General features: G+C 34.0%; 1 protein-coding gene and 1 pseudogene across 2 annotated transcripts; both read right to left on the bottom strand.

Moving 5' to 3' along the window:
- Nucleotides 1-1,894: 1,894 nt before the first annotated feature.
- On the bottom strand, nucleotides 1,895-4,136 carry LOC147394921 (HIPL1 protein pseudogene; annotated as a pseudogene). Its single transcript, XR_015181319.1, has 3 exons — nucleotides 4,080-4,136; nucleotides 2,803-3,596; nucleotides 1,895-2,664 (listed from the first exon to the last, which is right to left on the bottom strand). The product of XR_015181319.1 is annotated as an HIPL1 protein pseudogene (transcript).
- On the bottom strand, nucleotides 3,461-7,848 carry LOC147394922 (uncharacterized). The gene is made up of 3 exons (XM_086453339.1): nucleotides 4,917-7,848; nucleotides 4,294-4,806; nucleotides 3,461-3,596 (listed from the first exon to the last, which is right to left on the bottom strand). The coding sequence occupies exons 1-2, from the start codon at nucleotides 7,846-7,848 to the stop codon at nucleotides 4,508-4,510; spliced, it is 3,231 nt and encodes a 1,076-aa protein (XP_086309465.1). The 3' UTR covers nucleotides 3,461-3,596; nucleotides 4,294-4,507.
- Between the last annotated feature and the right edge of the window lie 16,714 nt (nucleotides 7,849-24,562).

Consider the following 24,562-nt stretch of genomic DNA (forward strand, 5'->3'; position numbering starts at 1 on the left):
TAAATCACATTAATCTCCTTTTTCGAATCCTGCTCCAACCCAAAGGACTCTTCCCCATGCCATAAAATTACCCAAGAATTGGAAGAACAATAATGAGAGGTCACTAACCAACTTTTCTTACCCGGCCCTTTCACAAATGTCCCACGGATAGGAAGAACCGAAGAACAATAATGATAGGTGTTAAGTAAATGTCTTGTATTCTGTCGGCAGTACACTGAGTTGAGGATCCCCGGGATAAAATTTTTTAGGATTATGAAAAAGATAATTATGTAATATTATCTTAAAAGTTTTCTAGTTTGGGGAGATAGAAGTGTTTCAACAACTCCTGGTTTTTATAAATAGAGATCTCTAGGGTTGTAAAGCTGTGAAAGAAAATAGTGATTGTTCTTGATTTGATCGTGGACGTAGGCACACTGCTAGACAACGTAAATTCGTGTGTTTTTTGTGTGCAATTTCTGTTCTCTTTGCTACTTCGTTTTCTACTAAAGGTAACTAATCAACTTCTAATAAAACTATAGAATAGATCGAATGACTATTGCAACTTGATCGAACTGGTTTGGGGAATTAGCGATCTAAATAAGAACTAATAATATTTCGTAGAAGAATGCAGATAGAAAGGTAGCAATCTTTGGATACAATGCACTTATAATCAAATAAAACTAATTAACTTTAAAAAATTCTTATAAAATTACATAGGGGTACGTAGTAACTAACTTTTGATACAACATCTCAAGTCTCAACCAAACAAATCAACCACCTCATTACAACAATTTTATATATATATTTAAAAAAAACAATCCTCTCTCCGTAGACTCTTAGATAATAACATCGTCGCTTACAACATAAAACCTAGTAAAAGCAACAAAGAAGATGAGAATAAGAACACAAGGTCCTTTATTAGGACCTTCACGTGGTTCCCAGATGACGGAGAAGTGCTGGGACTTGGAGGAACGATTTTGTATACACCACTACTTGTTAAGAGAAAAACGTCCTTTCGATTATCTTCTCCAAATGAGTATATGTAACTCAAAGAAGGGAGAGGACTTCCCAGCATTGAATAACATTTGATTGGTGAGTCGACCGCACAATTGAAAGGAATCTTTGTAGAAGTGAAGTTCCCGCTATTTTTTGGGCTCTCATCACCTGCCCATAGATCATGAGCACACAAATCTGCATACAAGTACCTAGAAATCCATATATGAACAAGACGATTAATTAATAAGTTGATTCAAGTTTATCTATGCTAACCAACCGACTGTTTGAGAGGGAGAGAACTATGGATATAAGAGGGTCATGGGGCTTAACTGGGGTATGACACACCCGGGAATGGAGAAAAATATACATTCAATAATATATAGATGTTTCAAGAGGCTTTGAAAAACGTTTAAATAGAGGATCACCTTCTTTACTTGCATGAAGTACAACAATATATTTGTATTGCTAAGATTTGGATATTAAGTGAGTGATGGAGCTTGACTTACCTTCCATACATGATTGGGTCAGTCATGGACCAATAGAAATAACCACCTGTTATCGACGCTGATCCTTCGTTCTTATTTGCATTGGAATGGCTATATCCCATTAAAGAGTGTAGCCCTCAAAAACAAGCCAACCGTAATTTCCACCCTTAGTGATTATATCAACTTCTTCATATTTCTCCTATAAGACTAACAAGCGTAAGAATCAAACAAATTTTATAATGAGGATTCTACTTTCCATAGCCGAGCACTACCAAATCATCGAATAACTTAAACTATTGAGTACTTGAACCCATGACCTCAAAGTTGCATTGCAATATATCAAAAGAAATGCCTATTGGTCAGATAGTCGAAACTATCAGATTGACATGACCTACGGGTCACAAGAAATACAAGAAAATCATTCACAACCCAATTGCAATATTTATTTCTGACATAGAAAACCATGAAGAAGAATTTGACTGGAAACTATAAATTGAGACACCTAGGCTGTCAAAGAAAAATACAACGCCATGGATTTCTCAACCCGAGGGCCTAAATTTCTGGCTCCAAGTCCTTATCATCGAAATATGGATTATCACTTGGGATCGAATAGTTTCCCCATAAACCAAGGTCATCTATTTCACTGGCACCTGAATATATACATGACAAGGATGGAGCGCAAAAAAGGATTATAAATGATAAGTAAGTAATAAGCATACAATTCCAACTTACTACAAGGAATGAAATTAAAGAAATAAAAGATGGACTTTCCAATTGTTCATTGGCAGCACTTTCATTCCTTTCCTTCAAATTGATCTATTAAAGTTCCATTTTTAGTGATGTTTCTTCAAGCAATGGTAACTCTACTCATGGTTGATTCTCTAACAATGTAATCTAATAGGTGAGATTTCAAGCGAATTTTTACATAAGCTTCTTGTTATCGTAGGCATCCGTATGTAGGCATCTTAGAAAACTATATCCAAATGCAACAAAATATGTCAAAAGAAATTGATAGTTTTGACAACAAAGAACAAGAATAAACATACTAAGTAATACTCACTTGGTGTGTTATCTATGTCCAACCTCATAATCTTTCCAAGCAAGGATTTCTTGTTTTGGGAAAAATTATAAGGATCACCCTTACTTCCACCATCACCCATCATAAAATATAAATACCCATCTTCAGGTCCAAAGAGAATCTGCCCTGCATGATGACCCATAAATGGAAGACCCATCATAAATATCCTTCTCACCTCTAGAAAACATATAAAGGAAGGATTAGATTAGAATCCTTCAATGAGAATATTTCTAGATATTTAATAAAAAATGTACAAATGTGTACCAATGAAGCCTGTGCTGCGGTACCATTAGCGGTAAACTCTGTGATAACACTTTGGTACCAACAAGGTTGTGCTCCATCATCAGAAGAAAGTTTTGAAGGATCACAATTCACGTCCAAATTACAAGAACACCTTCCAGTACATAGTGGCGATTGGGCCCTATCACAATTGAATGAAACAAAGAAGCAGCCATCACATGCAAAATTGGGAAGAAAGCCAATCCCATAATTCCATATAGAGTATCAAAATGTACTTCATCGGTCATATCCAAGAAGGGATTGGATTCATCAAGACCCAATGTTCCTCGAGATACCAAGTCAGGAACGGTTGCCAACCATATCTGTCCTTGTTGATTAGACACGAAGAAACAATTGAACCCATCAGGATGAGCAACCATATTAAGGTAAGAACCATTTCCAACTTTCTCAAGGCAGAGACCATTTGGAGGACTTTGAGTTTCATTATTATTTAGTGTAACTTCCTCACCATCAAAACAAACAGATTCATCAACGGAAGATCCACCAAATTCTTCGCAGAAATCAGTTTTTGATTGCCAAAGATCGGTAAGTGTGGATAAAGTGGAATAAAGTGGCACGCCAGTTCTTCCTTGCAATGAAGGCGCAAATGGGGAATTCAATATAGAAACATTTTGGCATGTATCCCAAACTTTTGTACAAAAGTCGTTAGCTACGCTGTTGGAATCAGTAGAATTTGATGAAACAGCGGAGTTGCATAGAACGAGAACTGCCCGTAATGCAGGTATTGTAAATAGCTCTGCTGAGAATTGATCGCATCTCTACAAAATACGTAAATCTAAAAAATTAGCAAATAAGAAAAGTTGTCGAACGAATAAAAATGCATCAAAAAACAAGAGTAATTGCTTGATAGGGGAAACATTTAGCATATTAGGCTACCTATTAACCTCACATTCATGATGGATTAGCATTCTTCCCAAAGGTGACATAAACAAAGAACTAACAGATTTTCTTTGGAAAGACGATAACCAACTTATTAAACATCTATGTACCATTTAAACAATTTCAATGAGATAAGAGTAGGTAAACCTTGAATCACGATCTCGAGATTCGATAAAGAGAAGAGGTAAGTCTCTAGCACTCTTGTAGTGATGTTCATTGACATGTTCTAACACTTGTAGAGTTGCATTGTGCTTACACACTAGTCGAATTTGGATTATTTTTTATTGGTTTTATAGACCTCTTAAGGTTCCCGTCCATATATAACTCCATTTATTAGAAAGTTTGAAGTCACTTTTAATTACCAAAACGTGTATGATCATGTTGAATGGAAACGAATTCGATGGTTTTAAAGTGCCCATTTCGCATGTTTAAAAATAGTCACTTTAAAAACCTCCGAATTCGTTATCGTCCATGTTTTGGTAATTAAATGAACAGTGAGGCCGAATCGTAAATTTGTCAAAAGTTGATCAATTTTTTGTAAATATCCCAAATATATAGATAGAGATGATAAGTTACCTCCTCATGATGACTTCGTCAAAAGATTCCAGAACGAAGATGGAGATGCTTCACAATTGTCAATTTTATACTGGATTGGGTCGGATGAACTTGATACCCGACACAACTAAATTGTGTTTAATAAAGGATCCAGGGACTGAGTTGAGTGGGTGAATGTTTCTTCCCATTGAACACTATTTGGCTGATTCAACTGGTGAAAGAAAATTTGAAAAATTTAGTTCATAGAAAGTAGATTCTGAGACACTGAACGCATGGTTGGCCGAGATTGTGGATTAGAATTAACACAAGTAAAAGCTAGCATCAATAAAGAGACAATTTTTTCTTCAATCCGTCGATCAGTAGGAGGTGAAAGTCGCGGATCTAACACATCTTTTAGCGTTATTGTTGGATCACTTGTAGACCATAAAGACGAGATAAGTTCCCCGGGATGCCTCCCCATGATCACTTCTATAGCCAATACTCCAAAGCTATAAACATCACATTTTTCAGTCACAACCATTGTGCTTGCAAGCTCTGCACCCAAAAAAACAAATGTATTAAAGCTAAAATAAAGAAGGTTGTTTGATGTGAACTTTGAAAATTTCACAATAAAGGAGTATAAAGAGTTTGTAGTAGAAACTTGCCTGGAGCGATATAACCATATGTGCCTGCAACTGTAGTCCATAATGATGAATCGAGCTTTAAAAGCCTAGCAATGCCAAAATCAGAGACAGAGGCCTCAAGTTCCGAATCCAATAAAATGTTTTTGCTTGATATGTCTCGATGAATGATAGGTGGAGTGCAGTCATGATGCATGTAAGATATAGCACAGGCTACACCATTGATGATATTCACTCTCTTACCCCAATCTAATTCCATTGCTCTTCCCTCATTGCATAGAATTTTATCTAGGCTACCCCTTTCCATATATTCGCAAACCAAAAACGTGTGTCGTTTGTGAGAGCAAAACCCATAAAGTTTCACAATGTTTCGATGTCGAATTTCTGTTAATACTCGTATTTCATTCGCAAAACTCTTCATATCGTCTAACTCCTCGTCTTCCTGCGTACAAAGCTTCTTTATAGCTAAAACATGACTTGATAACTCTGCCTTGTAAACTCGTCCATGTCCTCCCACCCCAATACAATATTTGTCATCGAAATCTTCTGTGGCTTCGATTATCTCTTCGTATACAACCTTTCCATCATAATTCCATATTGCAAATATATCCCCACTTCTTAATGCAATATCCGTCTTCTTTATCCTTCTCAGATTTATTCGTCGACGAAAAAGATAGAAGACTCCGACTAGAATAAGAACCAATGTGCCTAGGAGTGAGCCAACAATGACAACAAGTAATTTGTGTATATTTTTTCCAGCACCCATATTTTTAGATCGATTGCAAGGCGGCAAGGGACCAAATTCACTGCATAAACCTTTATTATTACTAAATGCCTCTAGTGAAGCATTTCGAAAAGCTTTGCTATTAGGAAGAGGACCCTCTAACTCATTATTTGAAAAATCAATGGATGACAAACTGACCATATCACTTAAGGAAAGAGGAATGGAACCAACGAGTTTATTATGAGAAAGATTCAAGCTTACTAACATAATCAGATTTCCCAATTGTGGTGATATCTTCCCAGTGAGTGAATTTAGACTAAGGTCTAGTAACTCCTGTAAGGCTCTCAGATTGCCAATCTGATATGGGATGTTTCCTGTGAAATTGTTTTTGCTCAAACTCAAATACCTTAATTTCAAGCAATTGCCCAATTGCTCTGGAATCTGTCCAACTAGCTTATTCATCGAGAGGTCCAGGGATTCCAGATTGGATAATCTTCCGATTTGCAATGGTACTTCGCCCGAAAGTTGGTTATCATTCAAGCTCAAATTGTACATAACAGACAACCTACTCAACTCCCTTGGTATCTCCCCTACAAGTTGGTTTGAGGAAAGGTCGAGTACACATAATTGTGTTAATTTGCCTAATTCCTTTGGTATCCTACCACTGATCTTGTTACCATGGATTTTGAAAGCTGTCAGATTTTGGCATTCTCCCCAATTTGGTGAGAGAACGCCAAACAATCTATTGTAACTCAAATCCATATAATTCAAATTTGGATACAATCCAAAGTCTAGGGATAAACTTCCATCGAGTTGGTTCCCTTCAAGTCGAACTCGAATTAAGCTTGTGCAGTTTCCCAAGCTTTTTGGGATAGGACCCATAAAGTGGTTGTTGGCTACAATGAATTTTTCTAATGAAGCACCTTTACACACTTGTTGTGGTAAGTAGCCTGATAAGTTGCTATTGAATACTTCAAGTGAAGATAAAGAAGAAAGATTTCCAATTTCTTGAGGTATTGAACCGGATAGTTTATTGTCAGAAAGGCTCAATTCGACTAAGTTCCTCAAAGCACCAATGTTAGGAGGGATTGGTCCAGAAAGAGAATTTTGATAAAGGTATAAGATGGAAAGTTTGCTCAAATTACCAAAAGATAGGGGGATTGGTCCAGAAAGAGAATTTTCAGAAAGTTCCAAATCGACTAAGTTCCTTAAAGCACCAATGTTTGGAGGGATTGGTCCAGAAAGAGAATTTTGATCAAGTTCCAAATCGACTAAATTCCTCAAAGCACCAATGTTAGGAGGGATTGGTCCAGAAAGAGAATTGTTATAAAGGTGTAATGTGGTAAGCTTGCTCAAATTTCCAAAAGATGGGGGGATTGGTCCAGAAAGAGAATTTTCATCAAGTTCCAAATCAACTAAGTTCCTTAAAGCACCAATGTTTGGAGGGATTTGTCCAGAAAGAGAATTTTGAAAAAGGTATAATGCGGTAAGCTTGCTCAAATTACCAAAAGATGGAGGGATTGGTCCAGAAAGAGAATTTTTAGCCAAGTCCAATTCCACTAAGTTGCTCAAAGCACCAATGTTAGGAGTGATTGGTCCAGAAAGAGAATTTTGACCAAGGTAAATAATGGTAAGCTTGCTCAAATTATAAAAAGATGGGGGGATTGATCCAGAAAGAGAATTGTAAGAAAGTTGCAAATCGACTAAATTCCTCAAAGCACCAATGTTTGGAGGGATTGGTCCAGAGAGAGAATTTCGATAAAGGTAGACAGTGGTAAGCTTGCTCAAATTACAAAAAGATGGAGGGATTAGACCAGATAATCGATTTTCAGAAAGATCAAGGGTAGTGAGTTTTGAAAGTGTACCAATGTGCATGGGGATGTTACCCGTGAGTCCATTCTCACTTAGATTTAGATGGACAAGATTTGGGAAAGAAGAGAAATTTAAGTGGTCAAGCTTACCTTGTAAACCCATGTTCGAAAGGTTTATTTCAGTTACGCTTCCAGCCTTGTTACAAGCTATCCCGAGCCATTTGCATGGGCTTGGTGTAGTAGTACGGTTATGATTTATTGTCCATGAACTTAAAAGATCTTGACTTTGGATACTTGCTTTCCATTTAAGGAGAGCTTCAGTTTCTGATCCAAATGTAATTGCTTCTTTGCTTTTGCAAGAAACTAACATAACCCATAGAACTAACAATGCAAGGAAGAAATAATTCTGAATGAAGGCCATGCTTGTGGGTTGTGGAAGTCTATACGCTATGGGATCATACTTCGATCCCTTTTAAATAGAGTTAGTAAGAAAAAAAAAACAAAATTTCTCAAGTGTAAAAAAGACAACACGTTAAAAACATGTAAGGCAGAATCTAAAGTATTAGTCCAAGTCATGGTGTGAACATCACACTGAGCACTGGATCACAATTTCTCATTTTCTCATTAGTTGTGTTGTGTTGTTGGGTGGAGGGTCCACATGGACACGATTTACACATGTTCACGGTTGTTTCATGGATAGGAACCTCATATCACACTTCTTGACGTGAAAGTGGATAGGACCACTCTTCGTAGAATTTTACGAAAATAAATTCTGTTTTGGTCCCATATTGATGTCTTCAGACATAGGCCCAAGCCCAAGTCAGTTCTACAAAAAGGTTTATTTGAGTTACACTTCCAACCTTGTTACAAGCTATCCCGAGCCATTTGCATGGGCTTGGCGCAGTAGTACTGTTATGATGTATTGTCCATGAATTTAAAAGAGCTTGACTTTGGAGATTGATTTTCCATTTAAGGAGAACTTCAGTTTCTGATTCAAATGTAGTTGCTTATGTAGTTTTGCAAGAAACTAACAGAACTAAAAATGCAAGGAAGAAATATTTCTCAATATAGACCATGGCTGTGGGTGTGACACACTCAGACTTGTGATATATAGCCAATACTTCTCTTTTTCTTGTTTTCCTTAATTATATATTTTCTATCCCGACAAAAATATCTACAAAAATCTGTGATCTGCCAATCATATGTACCAACGTGTGTTAGATTGGCATTCCTACTTTACAAAACTACCATTGTTAATCACAAAACTATCTTTGTATTGCTGACGTGGAAAACGATGAGGAGTGTGTGTGCAAAAACAGTGAGACGTACCACAAAAGATGGGTTTTTCACGCGCAACAGATTGAAACCATTTCCTGCTAAAAGATAAATTGTGGGTCCCAAAAACCCTCACATCTTTGATTGAAGAAAAAGGAAGAACTTTCCCCACCTTTAGTTTTTTATAATTTCTGATTTCTAACAATGGGGAACAACCCCATTTTCAATCCAAGGCAGGGGAAAAAAAATAAGAGCTGCTATTGCCTCACCAACTTTTACTAATGCCACACCAATTCTCATGTAAATCGCCAACGAATTGCATATAATTGGAGTGGCGTTAGTAAAAGTTGGTGTGGCTATAGTAACTCTAAAAAATACAAGCTGTTATTGGCACCCAACTTTACTTTTATTACACACCAATCTTTTAAATTATTTATCACACCTTAATTAAAGATTAAAAACACACAATTTAAACATTTGAAAAGTTTGGTTCAAGTTATTACCCCAACACTAAATAGCATTACAACACATTCAAACAACTCCAACAGTCGTTTACCATTATGATTAGGCTCATATAAAATCGTAAATATGACATATATATATATATATATATCGATAGCGTTATTATGACCCCTATTACGACTCATACTGCGACTCACCATTTGTCTTATATGGGCAAAAATGTTTGGAATGGGCTGATTTTTTGTGAGGATGATCTCTGTGATGAGGGGATCATCCTGGCAAAAAATCATCCCATTCCAAAACTTCTAACCCCATCAAAATTGATTTACAAAAATTGGACGGTCTAAAATTTTTTAACGTGTAAACATGGGGCTAGAAGTTTCATAATGAGCTGATTTTTGGCAAGGATGATCTCCTCACCATAGAGATCATCCTCACAAAAAATCAGCCCATTCAAAACATTTTTGCCCATATAAGACAAAATGGTGTGTCGCAATATGAGTCGTAATAGGGGTCGTAAGAACCCGACCCTATATATATATATATATATATATATATATATATAGAGAGAGAGAGAGAGAGAGAGAGAGAGAGAGAGTTTCTATTGGCACTCAACTTTTACTTATTCTTATCCATTGACTTTTTTTGTTTTTGTTGAATCTCTATTTCGTGTGTTGAATATGATGAAATTTCAAGTTTGCTACATTGTTCATTATAATTCTTAAAACATACATTCGTCATTTTTATAACCTACGAACTCATGTGTTCGTCGCTTTTAATATCTACGAATTCGAAGATATACCAGTGAATTCATTGATTATAAAAGTGACGAATTCACTCGAAATGCATGTTTTGGGAATTAAAATGAATAGTGCATCGAAACCGGAATTTGGACATAAGTTGCGCACGTTTTGGAAAAATCCCCAGTTTATTTTATTTTAATTGGAGTGTAATAAATAAAACTCGGGGTGCCAATAACAGCTCTCAAAATTAAAAATATATAAACGGTGAGGATAAGTACTATGGAAAATTTATAGAATTAAAACGAAGGGGCATTTGGTAACTGTGAGTAAATTTTTTTACCACACTCTCAAACTCATATGTTGATGTAGATCCTCTGTTTGAACCCGGCAAAAGGTCTCAAAATTGGGAAGAGTTTCTCAGTCCAAGACCCTCAGATGATTAAGTTAGAATTATTCAAAAATGGAATTGAAGACTAATCAAAGTAGTCTTTCACCAAAATGTTGTTGCCCATATTTATATCTTCTAGAATCTCCCTTTCCATTTTACTTTTTAAAACTCAATACTAAGATGCTGGAAACTTCTTTCTTAACATGTGGATTTGAATTTCTTTTGTGTGAAGTAAATTGAGTTGCCAATTACTTAGCAAAGCTTGGGGCTTTTGGGGATGAGTTTTTGGTAATTGAGGATACTTCTAGTATACCTCAAGATCTAACGAGAAAATTGATTGAAGATTTATGCTATAACTATTATCGTTGAGATCTTGTTCTAAGGGAAGGGCCCCTTCAACCCCAGCTTATCAATCAAAAAAACAAAAATATGATGCATCATATATATATATGAAGCGGTTCAGCGACCCTAAAGTTTGCCAAGTTTTGTGCCAAACATTTTTTGTAAATCACTTTTGATAGGGTTGGAAGTTTTGGAATAGGCTGATTTTTTGTAAGGATGATCTCTACAGTGAAGAGATCATCTTCACCAAAAATCAGCTCATTTTGAAACTTCTAACCCTAGTTTACAAGTTGAAGAGTCGTGGACCGTCTAATTTTTGTAAATCACTTTTGATGGGGTTAGAAGTTTTGGAATAGGCTGATATTTGGTGAGGATGATTTCCTCATCATAGAGATCATCCTCACAAAAAATCAGCTCATTCCAAAGCTTCTAACCCATATTTTGAAAAATGTTTTGCACAAAACTTGGCAAACTTTAGGGCTGTTGAACCGCTCCCATATATATATCTATATAGGGAAGTGTTTGGAGGTCCTAAAGAGAGCCAAACAATGTGCCAAACATTTTTGAAAATAGGGATTATAAGTTTTAGAATGAGCTTATTTTTTATGAGGATGATCTCTCCATGGTGAAGAGATAATCCTCACAAAAAATCAGCTCATTTCGAAACTTCTAAATCTAGTTTACAAGTTGACGGATCATGGATCATCCTATTTTTATAAACCACTTTTGATGAGGTTAGAAGCTTCAAAATGAGCTGATTTTTTGTGAGAATGATCTCTTCATCATAGAGATCATTCTTACAAAAAATCAGCCCATTCTGAAACTTCTAACACATACATTGAAAAAATGTTTTGCACAATGTTTGGTTCTCTTTAGGGCCTTCGAACACCACTCATCAGGGGCCGAGCTAGTAAGGAGACATTGGGGGTAATTTCCCCCACTCAACTTTTTTGGGCATTTTAAATACACTTGAATTTATGCTTTAATTTGAGATACCCTTGCATTTTGAACTATTAACATTCCCCGTTTGACCTTGTTTTCCCCACTCTCTCATCTTCCTCCAATTTTTACCCCCTTCCCCTCCAATTAATTATAAGTTTGCCCTCAGTAAAAGAAAATTTTGGCTCCGCCCTATATATATATATATATATATATATATATATATATATGTGTGTGTGTGTGTGTGTGTGTGTGCGTGTGTGGGGGGGGGGGGGGGGAAATGCTAACGTCCAAGACCTTATGGAGATGTTAGTGTTCTCCAATACTTTATTTTTTCAATAATACCTTATTCATTTTGTCTTTTAGTGAAATCAAATAGGGATATGGTGGTCTTTTACACAATAAATACTTATTTGCATTGATTGCCAAATCATTTATTGCAATGAGATAAATAAATAAGTATTCATTATGTAAAAAGTTTAATATACCCTTATCTTTTTCACTAAATGGTAAATTAGGTAGAGGTAGTATTGGAAAGAAAAAAAAAACTTTAGAGAATGCTTACGTCCTCGTGAGGACTTGGATGTTAGCATTCCTTTATATATATATGCCAAACATTTTTTTAAATATGAGCAAGAAGTTTTGTAATGACCTAACTTTTTGTGAGGATGATCTCTATGGTGAGGAGATAATCCTCACAAAAAATCAGCCCGTTCTGAAACTTCTAACCTTATTCAAATTTGTTTACAAATATTGATAGTCCACAATTCTTCAACTTGTAAATTGGGGTTAGAAGTTTCAAAATGGACTGATTTTTTTGTGAGAATGATCTTCTCACTATAGAGATCATCCTCACAAAAAATCAGCCAATATTAAAACTTCTAACCCATGTATTGAAAAATGTTTGGCTCTCTTTAGGGCCTCCGAACGCTCCCCATATATATATATATATATAGGGGCGTTCAGCAACAAACATTTTGGCAAAACATTTTTCAAAACATGGGTTAGAGGTTTTGGAATGGGCTGATTTTTGGTGAGGATGTTCTCTACGGTGAGGAGATCATCCTCACCAAAAATCAGCCCATTCCAAAACTTCTAGCCCCAGTTTACAAGTTGAAAAATCGTGGACCGTCCATTTTTTGTAAACCAGTTTTGATGGGGTTAGAAGTTTTGAAATGGGCTGATTTTTGGTGATGATGATCTCCTCACTGTAGAGATCATCCTCGCCAAAAATCAGCTCATTCCAAAACCTCTAACCCATGTTTTAAAAAATGTTTTGCCAAAATGTTTGTTGCTGAACATTTCCCATATATATATATATATATATATATATGCCTTTACCAATGTACATTTTACCCCTAATATATCCATTATGATTCTATGTACATTTTGCCTCTACCTACTTATTTTCGTTGGCTTCCAATACAATTTTTAAGTTTTAAAACTCAAGTTTCAGAGAATCTTGAGAAGGTCTCGAATGATGACTTATCTCATACTATTTTAAAGCCTCCAAACTTCGCACTTAATTATATGATTACCATCACTCAGTTGGGTTAACTCGTTATCTCATAATAACCATCATCTTGGAACCGTCTATTAATTAATCAAGCTAGTGATACAATACTTTTCCTACGAATTTTACATTTAAAAAAAATTGTTCGACAACTTTTCCAATATGGTAAAAAACTAAAATCAACCAAATCACCAATCTGATTAAATTTGGGTTTGTTGGTATATTAAAGCAAGACCTGGATGGAAATTTTCAAAAGCAAAAATGCCACTTTGCATTTTTTTCTTTCTTTCTTTCATTCCAACAAAATATGATTGAAAGGAAAACAAGTCATCAAGTCGTCGTGACCATCATGCTAAGCACTGACTCACAATTTCTCATTAGCCGTGTTGTTGTTTGAAGGGTCCACATGGGCATGATTTATTCAAGTCATTGTCACAACAAAAATAAATAAAAATAAAAAAATTGTTTCTTTTAAAAATTCATAAAATTCTAAGAATTAGGGATTAGCAGATTAAATTCGTGAATCAAATAATTAATGAGACAGTATATTAATTAATCAAGTGAATGTTATACGTGTAAAAGAGGAATGACAATAAACTAAAAAGAATAATGATTTTATGATGCCCCACTTTGACATACACCACCATCATAGAACCGTATATCATTTACCTTGGGAAACACAAAATCATAAATCTTTTTCTTGTGTATCCCAAAGCAAATGATTTACGATTCTATAATGAGGGCATATGTCAGAGAGGGGGGAGGGGTTAGATTATCATGACTCAACTAAAAAGTGGAATAAGAGTAAAGGCAAAAAAGTTCGAAAAGTAATTTTATGAAAATAAAAGACAAAATGCAATAAAATTAAAATTATTCCTAGAGATTCATGAGCAAATTAAACCCCAACCTCTACTTATTGGGGATACCCATTGGGAAGAAATCCATTATGTTTTATTATATAGATTTTTTACTTTTCAATTTTAAAATTTTATTTTCTTCAACATTCAATTCTCAAGAAAAATATAAGGTTTTCAATGAGTTTGAAGTAAGTGGATTTTGATAAAAAAATCCAAAATATTATTTGGATAAACCCAAAATATTTCCAAATTTTTAATGAAACTTTCGCAAACCTTTACACATTAATCAAATTGAACTTTCATCAAATAGTTGTTGTGGAGATTTTTTCGGGCTTTCCAATCCTCGGTTTGAGTTTTTAATCAAATTGTCTTCAATGTTTTCCAAGATAAAATAATCAAGTTTTGATAATTTAAATGTTTATGATATTATTCAAAAATAAGATTTTGAAGATGAGCATCTACTAACCCATCTTATGCGATATTATAATTATTATGTGATAATATATATAAGTAGCACTAAAAAACGCAAGAGTAACTTTAACCAAGGGGATGATTTAGACATGTTCACTATGATTTTAATATTGGTCAGGTCCAGTCAAGTAAGTTGTCTTGTGAAGGCAAGACAATCAATTTGAACCTCCACCACATCAACTTTTTCTTTATTTGGGCAATTTGGGCTAGTCATTGTGGTCAATCAGAAGAAATTTATTTATTTTTCTACGTGTTGTGATAATTTAACCAATCAATTTGAACATCCATCACATCAACTTTTTCTTTATTTGAGACAACTTAAGCAAGTCATTGTGGTCAATCACAAAAAAATTTGTATCTTTTTTTCTACGTGTTGTGACAATCTGACCAATCAATTTGAACCTCCATTACATTAACTTTTTCTTTATTTGGGACGACTTGAGCAAACCATTGTGGTCAATCACAAAAAAATTTTCTACGTGTTGTGATAATCTGAAACCCCCACTCCCCAACAAACACACACACCCACCCCCATCACAGAATGATAGATCATTTGCCTCGAGATACACAAGAAAAAGATTAATTATTTGTGCATCCCGAGGCAAATGATCTATGGTTCTATGATGGGGTGTAGGAGGGCGTATGTCAGAGGGGGGCGCCAAAAAACCATTAGTCTTTTTCTAAAATTTGTAAAATTCTCCACATAATGGATTAACATATTAAATTGTTGAATTGGAGAATTAATCAATAATTTATCAGTTAATCGCTAAGTATATAACATTTTCACCTTTTATCTCCAAAATTCTATTTAAGCCAACAAAATTGAAGATGATGGATTTGGAGAAGAAGCTTGGCCCCAAAACATCATTTGCATAATCCCCAAAATATTATGTGAAAAGAAGGTAAATTTGACGGACCTTCACCTCTTTTTTGACATAGTGAATGTTTCCGAACTGATTATGTAAAACCAGCGTTTGCATTAAGGGGTGTAAAATAAAAAGAAATGCCAATAAAGATAAAAGGGGGCATATAATTAAGGGTAAATGCAAATAAGTTGGTAGGATATTTTTATGAAGGCAAGAGAGAAGAGGTAATATAAGGTGAAATTATTTCTCGAGACTCGTTAGCAGATTAAATCTCAACCCCGAGCTGAGATGGTTAGGAGCGACTGGGTGTGCTCCCCAAGTCCTGACTTCAAATCTATGTATGCCCTCCACAAGGCTATATTTAAATGCCTACACAGTAGATGGTGGATGCACGGCCGGCCAAAGCCCAAAAAAAAAAGTTTCAACGATTATAGACATTGATTTTAGATTCGATATTCATATTATGTTTGAAGGTGCCATCTGTTGATCTCACAACCTAGATACAAATCTAATTGAACCCACTTTCACATTGACCACTAATCACCTTGTTTGCTTAGTAGTTAAAAAAACAAAAAACAAAAATCTTTAGAGCAACTCCAATGGAGATACTCATCTCCATCTCCATTAATGGGTAACCATGCTTGTGCTTATGGATAGTCGCATGGGATATGCACTCTAACCATATTACCCACAAATATTTTAATATTTTTAATTCAACAAAAATTTCAGACTAAAAATTTCAAAAGTCTAAAATTTTTCCTTCCAAAAATGGAGAATTGGTACCTTGCTACCCGTGATGACTTGTGAAAATCCCACAACCCAAAATGGATAGTGGGATGGCAGTGCTTTGAAGACTCCTATTTTGGATTTCACAACCCAAAATTGTAGTTGAGAGGGATGGAGAGTGGTATGGGTAGTGCATTGGAATTACTATTACAGGTGGTATCACAGACAGGTTACCACAACTATGTAGCTTGAGTAATCATTTTTACAATGATAATGATTTGATTGATTTAAATCGATTTTTGAGTTTCAAATAAAACTCTTGATTTACATCAAATTGATATCTATCGATGCTCATTAGTTTCAATTTAAGTTTGTGATCAAATCGATCTTAGGGTTTTTTGGCTTTGATTTATATAAAATTGATCTCAATCAATTTCAATTTTGTGAATAGTTGTGATCAAATAGATCTCCTAATCAGATCAATTTTTTATTTAGGTTTCTTACCTAAATCGATCTTGGGTTTCATTTCCAAAAATAAGGGCATCTAGTGCTATTTATTCAGTGAACAAAAATTTTCCTTGTTTTTTCCCTCAATGAAATTGTATTAAATAAAGGATCTGGAAATCATGGTTTTTAAACTTGGTATTACATCTCGTCTCGCTCAGCTCTGATACCAAATTGACTTGGACGATACGCCTCGTCTCGTTCGACATTGAGACAATGATTTTTAACCATTTAAAAATTCTGAAAAAATTCAGAAATGATTCCTATTAAAAAATGAATTAAAAAAAATATAAAATTAAAAAAAATCGATTTGGGAGTGAAAGAATAAAGGGTTGAGTCTTTAACTCGTTTGTATCGATTAACTCAGACGAGATTTTCAAAATCTCGTCCAATACATCTTGTTTAACTCGCGAGTTAAACCATTACTGCGCTGTCTCGTTCGTATCGCCCGAAATAGTCAAAAATATCGTCTGAGATGATTCGCTTATCTCACGATACACAGTCATCTCATAACACTTTGTGAGTTGGTCTCGTTGGGCTCTGATACCGAGTTAACTCGGACGATACGTCTCGGTCTCGGACGAGTTTAAAACCATGTTGGAGATGGAGACAGAGTTGAGTGAGTGATTATTTTTGCCTATTGGACTCTGTTTGATGATCAATTATTTGACTGACTCAATTGGGAGAAACAAACTATCAAAAACTTAGTTCATAGAAAGTAGATTGAACGACACAGAACACATGGTTGACTAAGATTGTAGATTAGCATTTATACAAGCAAACGCCAGCATCAGTAAAGAAGCAATTTTTTCTTCGACTTGTCGATCAATAGGAGGTGAAAGCAGCAAGTCTAACACTTTAGCATTGCTGTTGGATCACTTGCAGACCATACAGACGATATAAATTCCACGGGATGTCTCCCCATCATCACTTCTATCGCTAATACACCAAAACTATAGACATCACATTTTCTGTCACTACCATTTGTGTTTGCAAACTCTGCAAAAATAAATAAATAAATAAATAAATAAATAAAAGATTTACACTGAAATAAAAAAGGGTGATTGATTTGAACTCTAAAATTTTACGAAAACAAGTAAACTGGTGAATTTTTTTTTAAACATGAAATTGAATTGGATAATTGTGAAATTATGCACACACAAAAATTAGTAAAAATTCTCAAAATGCAACAATAAGAATAGTTGAACCTAAGAGTGGTAATGGATACCTAATTACCCGATTACCCGAAATCGATTAGTCAGTTTTGGGTCTATCAATATGGACCCAATCATAATTTGACCCGATTCTAGGTAGCTATCTCAAGGACCGAATAAGAATCGGGTCTCATTCGTGTACCTGATGGATATCCAATGGGGACCCGACTAGTAAATGTATAACATAATAAAAAAATTTGTAGTCCGATTAATCAAATGTTTACAAAGATATATCTTGAACGAAACGTGATTGGACTAAACTTAAACCACAAAAAAACTTTGAAATCTTTTAACTTTTTTACCTTTCCTCTCCCTAAACTTTTATTCATATTTCATATTTTTACAAAATTTCAATGAAAAATAAATGGTTCATGCTACAATTTTCTACGATTTTATTATCAAAAGATTGATTTTTTCAAGAATTTTTTTTTTATCTTAATGTTTTATTGATGGATTACAAATAAAATTGGTATATTTACAAATAATTGTCTATTTTATTAGATATTCATATTTTTTTTCTTATTCAAAAAGACACTATCTATCTTAGTGGGTATCAGGTATTTGTAGGGTCAGTTTTGGGTCCAAGGATTTCATACCTGGAACCAAAATAAATAAGAACTATGTCGGAGACTTTATTTAGGTTCCGATTATGGATATATGTAGAATCGACCCATTGACACCCCTGGTTGAACTGCTGCATCATTCCTACTAATAGATCTTCAAGAACTACATCAAAAGCATATATAATAATTAATAATAGTTAAACTACGATAAGGGTTAAATTTCATCTCAATTAAATAAAAGTAGCAAAAAAAATTATTACCAAAATGGCTATATATCCAGTTTTGTAAATATTTTTTATATCCAATTTTGTATGTTTTCAGAAGGTCATATCAAATTTCATAATTCCTTCAAAAAAGAATATTATGGTAATTGTTTTGTTTGGTTCCATGTCTACTTGAAGACAGGGGCTTTTCAAAGAATTTTTACCAATCTCTAATGGAAGATCGAAGTTGAGGGTTATGTATCAGTAGTCTTAAAACCCATTAAAATGCATTTAATTTTCAATTAAAACATGGACTAGAAGTACAAAACATGGCATGCCCAAGAATCCAAAGTTTTCTTACCGTACTTATTTTTAAAATCTTTTAAAATCCAAAGTTATCATACCATGGCATCACCTATATGGCATGATTTTATTTTTACCAAACTAGGTATTAGGTGTACTTGTATTTATTTAAATTACCTTATAAACCCTTTGCACAAATTTTATTTAAAATTGAAAAAAAAAAAAACATTTAAAAGTAAATTTAAATAAATGCAAGTACACCTAATACCTTGTTCGGTAAAAATATTTAATTTTTGCATCTTGTGTGCTTTATTTTCTGAAATAATGTTTAATTTTTTGTAAGCGAAGAATTGGCAAGATCCAACCAAAAATTTCCCATTTGTGTTCTACCTAGTGGTTAATTCTAACAATTCTGCAAATTAAAAAAAAATATATATATATATATATATATATATAAAAGGAGTTTGTAGTATAAACTTTCCTGGCGCGATATAACCATATGTGCTTGCAACTGTAGTCCATAACGATGAATCGAGCTTTAAAAGCCTAGCAATGCCAAAATCAGAGACACAAGCCTCAAATTCAGAATCCAATAAAATGTTTTTGCTTGATATGTCTCGATGATGTTTTTAGTTGATTTAAATCAAGTTTTGAGTTTCAAATTAAGTTCTTGATTTACATCAAATCGATCCCCCATTAATTTCATTTTAAGATTGTGATCAAATCTATCTTAGAGTTTTGAGTTTCAAATTAAGTTCTTGATTTACTTCAAATCGATCCCCCATTAATTTCATTTTAAGATTGGATCAAATCTATCTTACACCCTAATATAGATTTGATCTCAATCAATTTCAATTGTGTGGATAGTGTGATCAAATAGATCTCCAAATCAGATCAATTTTTGACTTAGGTTTCTAATCCAAATCGATTTTAGATTGTCATCCATATAGCTTCGGATATCTTCTTGCTACAAAATGCTCCAATCAAACACATGGAAAAGAATTGTCTTAAAAATTGGTAGATTTTAATCATTGTTCCAATCATACCCAAATAGGAGCATTGGATGATCTCAATTTTATGATTATTTTATTATGTTACCAAAAAAAAAAAAAAATTAATCATGAAAATTGAAATAACAGTAAAGGAAGAGAAAATTATGATATTTTATAAATGTGGATGATCGTGAGTTTAACAGCTCAATTGATCATAAATTAAGAGAAAGTCGATTGAGATGACTTGAAAGAACTTGGATATTGAAAAGAGTATAAATAGATATGAACGTACTTGCTAGCATAATGAGAAAAATATATGATGTTTTGAAGAAAAAAATGTGATTAAATTATAATTTTAATAATTTGTCCATTAAACCACAATTTTTTCAATAAAATTGAAAACTCTAATTTTAAAAAATCACAACTTAATGATATATTTTTTTAAAGGGATTATAAATTATTTTTAAGTGTTATTTTATATTTAGTAAATGAAGTATGTATTTTTTTATTTTTTATTTTTACATTTTAAATACTCAAAAAATGTGTATATTTTTAAATTTATCTTATCTTTTCTTGATTTTATCAAAATGTTTCTAAAGTTATGAATATACTCTCAGTAAGACAAGACTTGATTTTGGACGTAGTAGAATGAATGAACAAGTTTCATTACTCTCTTGACATAATAGATTTTTTCCTTGGGTTACATAAATATCAAAAAGAATTTTTTTTAAAATTTTCGTGTAATAAAAGAGTCATAATTTTCTTACTCTCGTGACGTAATAGATTTTTCCTCGAGATACTTAAATACACATCCCCATAAATATGTGTTGATGTGTATCCCAAGAAAAAAAATCTATGATTCCAACGCATGCCATGTCAGCAAAGTATATTAGAGGGGGAGTCTAGAAATCATTATTCTAAATAATATTATGATTATATTTGTGCTAATCATAAACTCATTTTCTTGGAGTGAGTGAACATTTTCCACAAGGAGGAAAACTTATTTTCTGGGAAAAAATGTTTTTGTTGACAAAATATTCAATGGTTGAAACTCCAAGGTTAAAAAAAATATTATTTCATTCATTAACTATTGGTGGAATAAGGACTTAAAATCATATTTATATATATTTTAAAAAAAAGGGGTCAAAATGCCCGGAAAGTCCGAGCCAGGGAGCACAAATTATTGGTCATTGGGAAGTCAATGGATTAGACTGGGCCACAGAAGTCCAATCAAAGTTGGCCCACATAATTTTGGGCTTGCTAAAGAAAATAAGTCCAAAGACTTGGGCCGAGGGTGTTGTCCTGGATCAACCATGTCCCAATCCGATAAAGTCCCAGTCCAATAAAATGTGAGAAAGTGTATAAGATTATATTATAGACTTTTTAAAAATAAATGTAGTTTATCTATATTTTTATGTCAAAAATGGATTTTTGTTAAAAAAAGCTGAGCTTGGCTTTCGATGATTTAAAAAAATGCACGAATTTATTTTTTTCTATAGAATATCAAAATCAACCTGAGCTCAGTCTGAATCTATTAGGGTCGGGCTTTGGCCTAAACAATTTAAGTCCAATAGGAGTATAGGACTGGTCTGCATATAGCCCGTCTATTTAGGATTGGGTTTGGGTTCAATGAAGTCTGGTCCGAGCCCATCTATTGGCAGCCCTATCTATGTTTGATATCGTGCTTTAAAAATAGGGGTGAGTTGGAAAGAGATTCCTAAAGGTTCTATAGAAAATGTATCCCTATGAGATAGCACTAATCCCTAGAAATTGTGTTTGGTCCAAAAACATCATTTTATAATGAATTTATCCAAACTAATTGAATTGATGGCCTACCAAATAATCACCGAATCTGAATTTTGTTACTTAATAACTGAATTTTCATAAATTTGGCCGAGGTTTTCACTCCAATTACGTATGAGTCATTGACTCCTCTTAGTCACGAACAAGTTTTAAAACCATTATGTGGACATAAGATTTTAAGATTAATGTTTGAGTGACCTCAGTGGGAGACATGTGGGAGACATTTTGACGTGGTGGCACTCACATGCCCATAGATGCATTTCTTCGAGATACAAATAAAATACATCTACGGACATGCGCGCGGCACCACATCAAGGTGTCCCCCGCTGAGGTCACTCTAGCACGACTCTGATTTAAAATTTGGAACTGGCCCACAAGGGTGAGTGGGTGACACATCTTTTAGCCATCCAATCGAGATAACCGATCATTCCTCACTTGATTTGTCACACAACTCGATCGATTTGTTGACTAGATCTGACATTTTTACATGTAAATTCAATTGTAAATTAAATATTTGCAATTTATCTAGAATAAGATCATATGATCGAGCATCTCTTAATAAAATTTATTTATTATTAAATATAAAAAATTATTTAAATGAGTCGCATACACATTCTCAATGGGTGCCGAGACAAGATTGGAAGTCGCATATATATATATATATATATATTTGAAAGATCAACGTGAGTTTAATTATTAATGAATCCTTAAAATCTGCAATGTTCATTTGTAAGACAAAATCCAATTTACCAAATCTGTGTCGCCAATGAAAATCTCATTGAAATTATAACGACGAGATCTGATTGACCCGTTGTGACTATTGATCCTTTATTAGGAGAATTTTACAAATTTACAAAAAGAATTCAAAAGATTTTGTGATTATGATCGAGATGACTTGCTCGAGTTGATATGTATCAAATAAGTCCCCATGATGGATGATTCATATTTGACTATCTTACCTTCAAGGCTGGGATGATTTGCTTGAGTCAACTCGAGCAATTTTGTGAATTACGGTAATAATTTAATCTTCACCCTCAAACTTTTATTTTCTTTAACTTTCAAATCAATAGAATATGATAACTTGGATTTTGAAAGTGGTTGAACCCCAAAAGTTTCCCCATTTTTTAATGAAAATTTTCCAAACTTTATTAGTATGGTTTTTACTAAGGTAAGCGACTCACAGGAAGATTTCCTTCCATAAATTTTGTTGGTAAAAAGGTACAACTTACATGTTTTTAAGTATAGACGTATTTCATCGGGATACGATTAAAAAGCATCTACAGTTATGTGCACAGCTCTACACCAGAAAAGTGATAATTGTAATAAATCCCAAAGTTTTGAAGGAAAGCCCAAACCCAGGTCCAAATTTAGAATAATTCTCATTGTGAAAAAAATGAAGCAGCAACAAGAACAAAAAACGCACACAGAACACAAGGATTTATGTGGTTCAACAGTGTGCCTATGTTCCAAACGCACCATATTTTTTTAAATTTAAAGCCCTAGAGATCTCTAGAAAACTGAGAGCAGAGAAGAAAAAAAAATGTTTCTTTCTCCCAAAACAGAAAACCCTAGACAACTTTCCCAAAAGTATACATATATACCCTGAAAATATTCTCCTAGAGGGAGATGCCCCCTACCCCGTGGGTCCACCCCACTTCTGAAAAGACCTCCTATGATTTTGACTCTTGAAGCCTAAGCCCAAACAAAGAACACAAGACATCATACGTAAGACTAGTGCAGCAAACGAAACATCGAACACCTTTGAATTTCTATAAAGAAAGAAGCTTGACAATTCTTATAAAATCCATACATAGACTAGTTCTACTTTTTTTTTTACATTCAATTCAGTCAAAAACATAAGTTGTCAACTTCACACATGCATTTCAGATCAAACAACACTGAATCGAATCTAGTCAAATAAACTCTCACAATCAATTTTGAACTTAAAGACTCTAAACTTTACAACAAATGCATCAAAATCCAATCAGAAACTTCACTCTAAACTCAAATACATGTTTGAACTCTTCGAATTTGTAATCGAGGTCACAGATTCAGCCACAAGGATAGTAATGTTATCGATTTAATTGGTTTGATAGAAAAAATCAATATTTGAGTTCAAATTCAACTGGAAAAGGTACAAATCATGAAGAAATCCAATCGTTAAAGCTCAAGTAAGTGTGGCAGAGGTAGGTTTCGAATGCAGAATCACATACCTAGAAGAGAAATTTCTGCTATTTTGAGATCAAAATGGTTTATTGAATCCATCCCTCTAACTTAGATTGTTGTCGAAAATCACACAATGTGAATCAAAAATTGAAACCCTAATGTAATTTAATTAGGGTTTGAGATGGTGGCAATGGTGGCGAAGATTCTAAGGTCACTGATCGAGGAAACGAAAGAGAAATTGGAGATAATCCAAAATTAACATACAAAAATACAGAGAAGAATCACAGGAAAAAAAAAAAAAAATTCTTCCCCGATTTGCAAGATTTTTTGGCAATGTTGGAAGCAAACACTTCGAACCTCGAAGAGAGAGAGAGAGGCGATGGTGGCAGCAAAAAGAAAGTTCCAACCTCAAACGAGAGAATACCATAGCGACGAATGAGTTAGTAATTAGCTGTCGGTAGCTACTCTACTACGATGGCTAGGGGGTGACCATCGCTAATTTTCGTTGCTATATATCCAATTTTCTATAGTGCCAACATCACTCATGTTTTTAAGTTGTAGTGTTTTTACACTGGGGACTTTTCTTTTTTTTTTAAGGTCTCACTAACTCTGCTTAAAAGGGATTCAAAGTAAGACCTCATAATGTATAGGCTACCACAACCCACAATAATAACAAGGATAAACCCCCTCTTTTGATGATGGGGTTTCCAAACCTAATAATCTTCAGCCCATTGGACAAAATTCATACCATGATGAAATTTTCGATAAAAAGATGAAGAGCTTTAACAATGAATTAAAGACGAGG

The sequence above is a fragment of the Akebia trifoliata genome, chromosome 9 (assembly GCF_017979445.1).
Source record: "Akebia trifoliata isolate Shusen 1 chromosome 9, ASM1797944v1, whole genome shotgun sequence".
Lineage (NCBI taxonomy): Eukaryota > Viridiplantae > Streptophyta > Magnoliopsida > Ranunculales > Lardizabalaceae > Akebia > Akebia trifoliata.